The sequence below is a fragment of the Oncorhynchus keta genome, chromosome 31, assembly GCF_023373465.1.
Source record: "Oncorhynchus keta strain PuntledgeMale-10-30-2019 chromosome 31, Oket_V2, whole genome shotgun sequence".
In the NCBI taxonomy this organism is placed as follows: Eukaryota; Metazoa; Chordata; class Actinopteri; order Salmoniformes; family Salmonidae; genus Oncorhynchus; species Oncorhynchus keta.
In genome coordinates, this window is record NC_068451.1 from 9,920,855 (window position 1) to 9,933,608 (window position 12,754).

At 39.8% G+C, this 12,754-nt stretch overlaps 1 protein-coding gene across 2 annotated transcripts; it reads right to left on the minus strand.

Moving 5' to 3' along the window:
- Positions 1 to 1,612: 1,612 nt before the first annotated feature.
- LOC118364372 (transmembrane protein 106B-like) lies at positions 1,613 to 12,320 on the minus strand. Of its 2 annotated transcripts, none has more exons than XM_035745862.2 (8): positions 12,180 to 12,320; positions 11,170 to 11,380; positions 10,853 to 10,916; positions 10,553 to 10,712; positions 5,376 to 5,516; positions 4,909 to 4,958; positions 4,769 to 4,822; positions 1,613 to 3,132 (listed from the first exon to the last, which is right to left on the minus strand). In XM_035745862.2, exons 2-8 carry the CDS (start codon positions 11,372 to 11,374, stop codon positions 3,012 to 3,014), a joined length of 795 nt encoding a protein of 264 aa, XP_035601755.1. In that variant the 5' UTR covers positions 11,375 to 11,380; positions 12,180 to 12,320; the 3' UTR covers positions 1,613 to 3,011. The 2 variants fall into 2 exon arrangements, with proteins under 2 accessions (XP_035601755.1, XP_035601754.1); XM_035745861.2 differs by having other exon boundaries at positions 11,170 to 11,383.
- Between the last annotated feature and the right edge of the window lie 434 nt (positions 12,321 to 12,754).

Sequence of the window (12,754 nt, forward strand, 5' to 3'; positions counted from 1 at the left end):
ATACAGCATACATTACAATACACATACATTACAATACAGCATGCATTACAATACACATACATTACAATACAGCATACATTACAATACAGCATGCATTACAATACACATACATTACAATACAGCATGCATTACAATACACATACATTACAATACAGCATACATTACAATACACATACATTACAATACAGCATGCGTTACAATACAGCATGCATTACAATACACATACATTACAATACAGCATGCATTACAATACACATACATTACAATACAGCATGCATTACAATACAGCATACATTACAATACAGCATGCATTACAATACAGCATGCATTACAATACAGCATGCATTACAATACAGCATGCATTACAATACAGCATACATTACAATACAGCATGCATTACAATACAGCATGCATTACAATACAGCATGCATTACAATACAGCATACATTACAATACAGCATGCATTACAATACAGCATGCATTACAATACAGCATGCATTACAATACAGCATGCATTACAATACAGCATACATTACAATACAGCATGCATTACAATACAGCATGCATTACAATACAGCATACATTACAATACAGCATGCATTACAATACAGCATGCATTACAATACAGCATGCATTACAATACAGCATACATTACAATACAGCATGCATTACAATACAGCATACATTACAATACAGCATACATTACAATACAGCATACATTACAATACACATACATTACAATACAGCATGCATTACAATACAGCATGCATTACAATACAGCATGCATTACAATACAGCATGCATTACAATACAGCATGCATTACAATACAGCATACATTACAATACAGCATGCATTACAATACAGCATGCATTACAATACAGCATGCATTACAATACACATACATTACAATACAGCATACATTACAATACAGCATGCATTACAATACAGCATGCATTACAATACAGCATGCATTACAATACAGCATGCATTACAATACAGCATACATTACAATACACATACATTACAATACAGCATGCATTACAATACAGCATACATTACAACACATACATTACAGCATACATTACAATACAGCATGCATTACAATACAGCATGCATTACAATTCACATACATTACAATACAGCATACAAACCTGTTTAGGATCCTTGTAGAACAGAGTACCACATTGACACAATACTGTATGACAGCAAACACATGCTGTATACTGTCCATTTAGAATAAAAGTACATGTTCACTAGAGCACCCTGTCAAACATAACTAAGCCTGTCTATTCTGAGTGACTTTAAATGTAACGTTGTGCTATTTTTAAGATGCTAAATATTGGACTTGGTGTGTTTTACACATGAATGGCATGCATTGTGTTGTTAATTACTTGGACTTCAATAGTGAGTAAAGTAAGCTTTTCATGCAAACTTGCGCAGATGGTCATTTGTCATTACAGAAACTATATTTTCATCCAACACTTACTTGTTTCTAAGTTAATTTAGTTAAATTAGGCGCCACCCTGTGCTAGTGATTGGTATTGCACATTTCTCCAACCTTTGAATTCTCCCCCAACTACAAACTATCAATAAATGCACCAAACAAAAACCTCAAAATCAACCACTTTTATTCCCAGTTTCATGCAAGGAAAAAACAACGTTACATGTACTGTATGATTGGCAGTGGCTTACATGGACAGTATCCACATTTACACAGTAGTACACAGTCAACGCACCTCAGTGAGGATTCAGAACTGACTTTAAACTGATGAAAATGTTCCTTCTTGGATGATTTGGTACATAATATGGCACATTGACATATACAATGATACATTGGTGTGATTGTTCCTCCATAGAGTATATCAGATAATGTAAACAATGTACACATCTGATATTTTATCTTGGGCATTTTCTGTGCATGCACAACAGACGTTAAAAGCAATAACAAATGTTTAAGGAAAATAACTAAATGGATACGTACTGTATCCTGACATTTAATCATCTCAGAAAGAAACACAAACTCAAAAAGCACAACTTACTTGCGAGTTTCAGTGATCAATCGTGACAAATTAAAAAAGGGGAAAAGGGCATCAAATAAAAAATGTAAAGACAAAATGACCTCTTAAAATCGATTCCCAAAGAGAAAATAAAAACCTCATTTTACAACACCATTGAGGGTATTTATGTAATATCATATTTCGAAATGGGTAGTCGTCTACTACCCAAGTTAGAGAAAAAACCTGTAACATTCCCATTAAAACAAACAATTAAAGAGTAATTCACATCATAAAACAACACATCTAATAGTTATAGGTACAGTATTTGAATTATATAAAAAAATACAAGATCCCTCTCATTAGATCCCTAAATGACGCAATCTAATTATGGTCCGTAGTCATCACAAGTATGCCGACTCCAACCCGACATGATCTGCCACCTCAGTTAGATTTACGTCTCATTCTATCATTACAATGAAAATGTAAGAGTAACGACACACATCATCAGGAAGTACTATTTTGTACAAAATAAACCCTTGAAGAAAACAAAATGGCTGGTATAAAAAAAAAAGAATGGCATAAAATGCCATCAAAAAAGTGGTTTGGGGTGATTAGTGGTGCTGGTAATCCAAATGAGGATGCTGTCCTATTACTTCATTTGTATTGCACGTCCCATACCTAGTGTTCTGGGAAGGTTAGTGGTACAGACTACATTACATCAACAAGCCATATAAATACTTTCTGATGATTGCGTTTCCCATACAAAGCTAAAGTGCATCTTTACCTCAAATGCCTGTACACATTGGATTGGGCCATTCGATTAGGAAGAATTTGCACAAGAGATTTTCTACCTGCGACATCCTCAAACCCTCATTAAACTGAACATTGGCACCTTGCTAACTTCATGGTTCCTCCTATTCTCCAGTAGACGTGTGCCCAAAGGAACTCCGTAAAAAACCCTCTCGTCTGCCTTTAGATGGACGGGCTTCCATTATGTCTGTGTTTATACTGCCTTACTGATACATCTTCACATGTCCATGCAGCGAGGTAGTGTTGCCCCCACAGTCCACATACTGGTATATCTCCTGGGAGACCTGCTCCGAGTGCCCGAAGTAGGAGGTGGTCACTGTCACCCTGAAAACCAGTCAATAGACAGTAGTCAGTTTCCCCAAAATGGCTGCCCACATGGGCGTGTGTGGTTTGACAAAATAAATAGAGTAGGTACAGTAACATGTGTAAACTCAACGTATTAGTAGATATTTGAAAAGGTACACTGCATTCAGAAAGTATTCAGACCCCTTGACTTTTTCCACATTTTGTTATGTTACAGCCTTATATTAAAATGGATTAAATCGTGTTTTTTCCTCATCAATCTACAAAACAATACCCCGTAATGACAAAGCAAAAAGGGCTTTTTGACATTTCTGCAAAAAAATAATAATACTTGTTTTTTTACATTTAAGTATTCAGACCCTTTACTCAGTACTTTGCTGAACCACCTTTGTCAGCGAATACAGACTTGAGTCTTCTTGGGTATGACGCTACAAGTTTGGCACACCTGTATTTGGGGAGTTTCTGCGTTGCTGCACAGCTATTTTCAGGTCTCGCCAGAGATGTTTGGTCGGGTTCAAGTCCGGGCTCTGGCTGGACATTCAGAGACTTGTCCCGAAGCCACTCCTGCGTTGTCTTGGCTGTGTGCTTAGGGTCGTTGTCCTGTTGGACGTTGAACCTTTGCCCCAGTCTGAGATCCTGAGCACTCTGAAGCAGGTTTTTATCAAGGATCTCTGTGTACTTTGCTCCCTCTTTCCCTCAATCCTGACTAGTCTCCCAGTCCCTGCCTCTGAAAAACATCCCAACAGCATGATGCTGCCACCACCATGCTTCACCGTAGGGATAGTGCCAGGTTTCCTCCAGATGTGATTTTTGGCATTTAGGCCAAAGAGAACAATCTGGGTTTCCTCAGACCAGAGAATCTTGTTTCTCATTGTCTGAGAGTCCTTTAGGTGCCTTTTGGCAAACTCAGAGTGGGCTGTCATGTGCCTTTTACTGAGGAGTGGCTTCTGTCTGGCCACTCTACCATAAAGCTCTGATTGGTGGAGTGCTGCAGAGATGGTTGTCCTTCTGGAAGGTTCTCCCATCACACAGAGGAACTCTGGAGCTGGTTCTTCCTTGATCACCTCCCATACCTAGGCCCTTCTCCCCTGAGTGTTCAGTTTGGCTGGGCGGCCAGCTCTAGGAAGAGTCTTTGTGGTTCCAAACTTCTTCCATTTAAGAATGATGGAGGCCACTGTGTTCTTGGAGAACTTTAAATCTGCAGAAATCTTTTGGTACCCTTCCCAGATCTGTGCTTCGACACAATCGTGTCTTAGAGCTCTACAGACAATTCCTTCGACCTCATGGCTTGGTTTTTGCTCTGACATGCACTGTCAACTGTGGGACCTTATATAGACAGGTGTGTGCCTTTCCAAATCATGTCCAATCAATTGTATTTACCACAGGTGGACTCCAATCAAGTTGTAGAAACATCTCAAGGCTGATCAATGGAAACAGGATGCACCTGAGCTCAATTTTGAGTCTCATAGCAAAGGGTCTGAATACCAATGTAAATAAGACTTTTCTGTTTTTTATTTTATTTTAATACATTTCTTCGTCATTATGGGGTATTGTGTGTAGATTTATGAGCAAACATTTTTAGAATGAGGCTGTAATGTAACAAAATATGGAAAAAGGGAAGGTGTCTGAATACCTTCCGAATGCATTGTATACTTACTGCATCATGACCACAATGTTGTGAACCTTTATGGACTGCAGGGTGCAATAGTCGCTGCAACACAAAACATGTATTAAAGAAATGTCACCATTTGTACTGTCAACCACACAATAAAATGCAATTACTTGTGAAATACTTACAACATATAACTCATCTCATCAGCAATGACTGTGGGAACCATGTAGTCAATCTGAAATAAACAATATGATGTAATGCAGCCGTTATCCATCTCCCATATTGAACAGGGCGGTTGAGTGCTGACTGAGTAAGTAATGAGTAACGTTTGAGGGCAACAGTCCAAAAATGACATCCTTATTCCATCCTTGCTGCTACTGATGCCCTCAGAACAGGGACAGATGCTCTAGTGGATTCGTCAGCAACAACAAGGTTCACTATCAATGAGGTCTCATTTCGTTGCTAGATTTTGCAGCAAAGCGGGCGGAACAATAAGCTGCTGTGTTGAGCGATAGAAAAGCACTTCAGGACAGTTGAAAGTACAACTTTGATTCACTTGTCAAGCTATGCTCACTTTATAAACTGTAATATGTTTATAACAAGCAATTATACCAAGGCATATTATTCTAATATTCATATGGTAAAGACCCACCTGCTGCTTATCCAGTGGTATGATGGTCGTCACATTGCTAATACGGGCCTTCCCAATCACAGTCTTAGAGAACTGCACTTGGGCTGTGATGTTGGTCAGGGATACAGCGTAGTAGTTGTTATTGGTGATGTTCAGAGTGTTCTAGAAGAAAAGACATACGGCACAACAGTTGTTGGAAAGAGAGTCATTACGTAGGACCCACTCCAATTTGCATACCGCCCCAACAGATCCACAGATGGTGCAATCTCTGTTGCACTTCACACTGCCCTTTCCCACCTGGACACGAAGAACACCTATGCGAGAATAGTCTTCATCGACTACAACTCAACGTTCAACACCAGAGTACCCTCCAGGCTCATCACTAAGCTCAGGACCCTGGGACTGAACACACCTCCCTATGTAACTGGATCCTGGACTTCCTTACGGGCTGCCCCTAGGTTTAAAAACAAATGTATATATATATATATATATATATCCCAGGCAGTGAAGGTGAGCAACAACACATCTACCACTATGACCCTCAACACAGGGCCCGTCAGGGGTGCGTGTTCATTTCCCTCCTGTATTCCCTGTTCACCCATGACTGAATGACCGAACACGACTCCCAACACCATCATTAAGTTTGCTAACAACACAATGGTGGTAGTCCTGATCATCGACAACAATGAGACAGCCTATAGGGAGGAGGTCAGTGTGGTGCCAGGACAACAACCTCTCCCTCCACGTCAGCAAGACAAAAGGAGCTGATCGTGGACTATAGGAAACACTCCCATTCACATCGACAGGGCTGTAGTGGAGCGGGTTGAGAGCTTCAAGTTCCTCTGTGTCCACATCACTAAGGAATTAACATTGTCCACACACACCAACACAGTTGTGAAGAAAGCAAGACAACACCTCTCCCCCAAATGGAGGCTGAAAAGATTTGGCACGGACCCTCAGATCCTCAAAGAGTTCTACAGCTGCAAAATTGAAAGCATCTTGACTGGCTGCATCACCATTTGGTATGGCAACTGCTTGGCATCCGACCGCAAGTCGCTACAGAGGGTAGTGCGTACGGCCCAGTACATCACTGGGGCCAAGCTCCCTGCCATCCAGAATAGAGGTCGACCAATTAATCGGAATGGCCGATTAATTAGGGCCGATTTCAAGTTTTCATTACAATCGGAAATCAGTATTTTTGGACACCGAATTGGCCCGATTAAAAAATATATATATAAATATTTTTTTACACCTTTATTTAATCTTTATTTAACTAGGCAAGTCAGATAAGAACACATTCTTATTTTCAATGATGGTCTAGGAACAGTGAGTGTGTTAACTGCCTCGTTCAGGGGCAGAACAACAGATTTTTACCTTGTCAGCTCGGGGGATTCAATCTTGCAACCTTACAACGCTCTAACCACCTGATTACATTACACTCCACGAGGAGACTGCCTGTTACGCAAATGCAGTAAGCCAAGGTAAGTTGCTAGCTAGCATTAAACGTATCTTATAAAAAACAATCAATCAATCATAATCACTAGTTAACTACACATGGTTGATGATATTACTAGTTTAATGTAGCGTGTCCTGGGTTGCATATAATCGATGCGGTGCATAACCATGAACATCAATGCCTTTCTTAAAATCAATAATCAGAAGTATATATTTTTAAACCTGCATATTTAGCTAAAAGAAATACAGGTTAGCAGGCAATATTAACCAGGTGAAATTGTGTCACTTCTCTTGCGTTCATTGCACGCAGAGTCAGTGTATATTGCAACAGTTTGGGCCGCCTAGTTTGCCAGAATTTTACGTAATTATGACATAACATTGAATGTTGTGCAATGTAACAGGAATATTTAAACAATGCCACTTAATATAATGTTTACATACCCTACTCATCTCATATGTATATGTATATAATGTACTCTATATCATCTACTGCATCTTGCCATCTTTATGTAATACATGTATCACTAGCCACTTTAAACTATGCCACTTTTATGTTTACATACCCTACATTACTCATCTCATATGTATATACTGTACTCGATACCATCTACTGCATCTTGCCTATGCCGTTCACTACCATCACTCATTCATATATCTTTATGTACATATTATTTATCCCTTTACACTTGTGTGTATAAGGTAGTAGTTGTGGAATTGCTAGGTTAGATTACTCGTTGGTTATTACTGCATTGTCGGAAGTAGAAGCACAAGCATTTCACTACACTCGCATTAACATCTGCTAACCATGTGTATGTGACAAATAAAATTTGATTTGATTTAGACTTATTGATGTCACCCGTTAGATAAAATACGGAACGGTTCCGTATTTCACTGAAAGAATAAACGTCTTGTTTTCGAGATGATAGTTTCCGGATTCGACCATATTAATGACCTAAGGCTCGTATTTCTGTGTGTTATCATGTTATAACCAAGTCTATGATTTGCTAGAGGAGTCTGAGCAATGGTAGGCAGCAGCAGGCTCGTAAGCATTCATTCAAATAGCACTTTCGTGCGTTTGCCAGCAGCTGTTTATGACTTCAAGCCTATCAACTCCCGAGATTAGGCTGGTGTAACCGATGTGAAATGGCTAGTTAGTTGCGGGGTGCGCGCTAATAGCGTTTCAAACGTCACTTGCTCTGACACTTGGAGCGGTTGTTCCCCTTGCTCTGCATGGGTAACGCTGCTTCGAGGGTGGCTATTGTCGTTGTGTTCCTGGTTCGAGCCCAGGTAGGAGCTAGGAGAGGGACGGAAGCTATACTGTTACACTGGCAATACTAAAGTGCCTATAAGAACATCCAATAGTCAAAGGTTAATGAAATACAAATGGTATAGAGAGAAATAGTCCTATAATTCCTATAATAATTACAACCTTAAAACTTCTTACCTGAGAATATTGAAAACTCATGTTAAAAGGAACCACCAGCTTCATATGTTCTCATGTTCTGAGCAAGGAACTTAAACGTTAAGCTTTCTTACATGGCACATATTGCACTTTTACTTTCTTCTCCAATACTTTGTTTTTGCATTATATAAACCAAATTGAACATGTTTCATTATTTATTTGAGGCTAAATTGATTTCATTGATGTATTACATTAAGTTAAAATAAGTGTTCATTCAATATTGTTGTAATTGTCATTATTACAAATAAATAAATAGGCCGATTAATCACATCGTCTTTTTTTGGTCCTCCAATAATCGTATCGGTGTTGAAAAATCTTATCCTTATCCCTCTATTCCAGAACCAGTTGGTGTAACAGAAGGCCCTACAAATTGTAAAATACTCCAACCACCCAAGACATAGACTGTTCTCTCTGCTAATGTATGGCAGGCGGTACCGATGCACCAAGTCTGGAACCAACAGGACCCTGAACAGCTTCTACCCCCAAACCTCAAGACTACTAAATTGTTAACCAAATAACTACCAGGACTATTTGCATTGCCCCTTTTTGCACTTTTTTTACTCATCACATACACTGCTGACACGGTTTATTATCTATCCTGTTTGCCTATTCACTTTACCCCTAACTATATGTACAGTTGAAGTCGGACGTTTACATACACCTTAGCCAAATACATTTAAACTCCCTTTTTCACAATTCCTGGTAGCCTTCCACAAGCTTCCCACAATAAGTTGGGTGAATTTTGGCCCATTCCTCCTGACAGAGCTGGTGTAACTGAGTCGGGTTTGTAGGCCTCCTTGCTCGCACACGCTTTTTCAGTTCTGCCCACAAAGGATTGAGGTCAGGGCTTTGTGATGGCCACTCCAAAATTCGGACTTCATTGTCCTTAAGCCATTTTGCCACAACTTTGGAAGTATGCTTGGGGTCTGTACATTTGGAAGACCCATTTGCGACCAAGCTTTAACTTCCTGACTGATGTCTTGAGATGTTGCTTCAATATATCAACATCATGTTCCTTCTGCATGATGCCATCTATTTTGTGAAGAGCACCAGTCCCTCCTGCAGCAAGGCACCACCACAACATGATGCTGCCACCCCTGTGCTTCACGGTTGGGATTGTGTTCTCCGGCTTGCAAGCCTCCCCCTTTTTCCTCCAAACATATCGATGGTCACTATGGCCAAACAGTTCTATTTTTGTTTCATCAGACCAGAGGACATTTCTCCAAAAAGTATGATCTTTTTCCCCATGTGCAGTTGCAAACTGTAGTCTGGCTTGTTTATGGCGGTTTTGGAGAAGTGGTTTCTTTCTTGCTGAGCGGCCTTTCAGGTTGTCGATATAGGACTCGTTTTACTGTGGATATAGATACTTTGGTACCTGTTTCCTCCAGCATCTTCACAAGGTCCTTTGCTGTTGTTCTGGGATTGATTTGCACTTTTTGCACCAAAGTACGTTCATCTCTAGGAGACAGAACGCACCTCCATCCTGAGCGGTGTGACGGCTGAGTGGTGTCATTGTGTTTATACTTGCGTACTATTGTTTGCACAGGTGAACATGGTACCTTCAGGCGTTTAGAAATTGCTCCCAAGGATGAACCAGACTTGTGGAGGTCTACAATTTTTTCTCTGAGGTCTTGGCTGATTTATTTGGATTTTCCCATGATGTCAAGCAAAGAGGCACTAAGTTTGAAGGTAGGTCTTTAAATACATCCACAGGTACACCTCCAATTGACTCAAATTATGTCAATTAGCCTATCAGAAGCTTCTAAAGCCATGACATCATTTTCTGAAATTTTCCAAGCTGTTTCAAGGCACAGTTAATTTAGTGTATGTAAATTTCTGACCCACTGGAATTGTGATACAGTGACTGATAAGTTAAATAATCTATCTGTGAAACAATCGTTGGAAAAATTACTTGTCCTAACCGACTTGCCAAAACGAATAGTTTGTTAACAAGAAATTTGTGAAGTGGTTGAAAACCTAAGTGTATGTAAACTTCTGACTTCAACTGTACATATCTACCTCAATTACCTCATGCCTCTGCACATTGATTCGGCGTTAGTACTCCGTGTATATAACCATGTTATTGTTACTCATGGTGTATTTAGTCCTTGTGTTGTTGTCTTTCTATTTTTCTCTCAGCATTGTTGGGAACGGTCGGTAAATACGCATTTCACTGCTAGTCTACACCCGTTGTTTTACGAAACATGTGACCAATACAATTGGATTTGAATCCATGTCAACCCTTAGATGGAAACACAAGAAACAACTAAGAGGATCTTACCGTGATATTGAGATAGACAATCCGTTTGTCCTGGTCATAGGAGACGAATGCAGACTTCACGCCCACATAGGAGACGTCGATAGAACGAGGGAACATGAAAAACACAGCCAGGCCAGACAGCAGGAGGCATAGAAACACAGACACAGTGACATACAGCTTTCTGCAAGAGAAAGGGAGGAAGCGCCATTAAAAGAAAGACAGAAGTTGGATATAGACCACAGTCAACCACAGTTGAATCATTCAATTGCACAGCTTTCAAAAAAAAAAAAGAGACGTCTGGCTGAGCGAGATGAGACTTACGTTCTCCTTGGCTGGAGCCTCTGGTCACTGTATGGAATCAGAGCCACAAGCTGGTTCTCTTGGCCTGCATTAGAGATGTGATGACAAAGCCATTTACACAGGAAACTGATGTTGGTTCAAACGTATGTCTTTTTCATTTTCAGTGAATGTTGGAAGTATCAGTGTTTCTAGGTGGCCTATCAAATCAAAATGCAAATTAGAAGAAAAAAAATAGCAGCTCATGAGGTGGAGATTTAGAACAGATGTAGGTGTATTGTGTCAGTGAGTGAGAGTCCATGTTTATTACTGTGTAGGAATGTATTTGTTTATCCCCTTACCTCGTGGTATTCTGCCAGTGCCCTGGCATGTGGGGCATGTGACACTGTCTCTGCCAGTAAATTCCACATAGGGGAACTGAGACACATCTCCATTCTTTCCATCCTCTTCACTCTGTGTGTCTATGTACTCTGGACCAGTCGCCAGGCCACTCTGGCTGCTACGGTCGTCTTTCCCCTTCGACAAGAGGGAGTGTGACTTCCCCATCACTTTCTGCTAATAAAACATTTAAGATCTAATAAGTAGGTGTGGTTGGTAGTGAAAACTCATGCCACATATTCATTTGATATTTACATGGTAGTTATGGTCATTTTACACAAATTGTTTTATACTACTTTTGTACTATAACAAGGTACCTGCCTACGTCATGACCATGTATATACGGGTTTAAAAGCCAATTTATACTGTAGACAGGCTACCATTCTCCTATTCCATTTTTGCATAGATTAATTTGGTTTTGTTTAGACCAGTTTACACCAACTCCCCAAAAGCTCTTATCAAGTGCGCACCATCTATGCAATTCATGCGTGCTTGAAACAATTATTGTCAAACAAAAGACACTTGTTCTGACCAAAGTTTCATATGAACCAAATATATGTAACCTAGTCAAACACATCGCATCGTGTCTTCTACTCCTACTATACATTGTGCGCCAATGGTCGAGGTACTGTGATGACGTGCAGACGACCATTATGCTACACAGTACACCATGTTCCTTCCAGAGAAACTCCTTCGCCGCCGTCTGCCATTTTAATCCGAAACTCACGAATAGATTGTTGCGTATTTGCTCCGATATTCTGTTGTACTTTTATTTGGTGTCAAGTTATTGATGTGAATGATTGCGTAGAATACTTGCAGAGCACAGGGCATTGTTAGCATGGATAAAATGTTTCCATATTGCAAAATGTTGCCCGGTTCCCCTGACAATGTCAAAGCATCAGTGTGCGGTATTACACACGCACTACAGATATGATCAAAATGGCAACATTCGATATTCGATTCATCTGCTTACCTTTGCATATATTCACGCAGAATTGCTTTACATATGCTTGGTCACGAATAGCCGCTGTTATTATCAATATAGTACTGACATAAATACACGCACTAGTATTCTGCCAGCAGCTCCGACGAGACGTCACTTTCGTATGGTAATGTCGAAACCTTCAAAATAAAAGTCGGCATTTCAAAAAATATATGTCAATGTGTATAACTAATTCAAATTATATTGAATTTCAATCTATGGCCACTTGTATTGTGCCAACAAGAAATTGCAATAAGTAATTTATGAAAACAATTTTTTTAAGACCAATAATGAAAATACAATGTTGACACTATAATATGTTGAGAATATTGGGCTGTAAAGAGAAAACGTTTCCACCTGTCTCAGCTAAAGTGGGGTAGAAAATACACAGTAGGATCTCTACTATCCAAATATGATTCGTTTTGGAGGGGGACTGTGTCATACATATGTGTGTGTCATACAGCACTTCGTTCTCCAGCACTTCTTGTACTTTATGTTTCTCGTGTAAGGTCAAAAGTCATCCACAGTGATGTGAAACCTTGTGTCCTTATCTCGCTTTATTGATC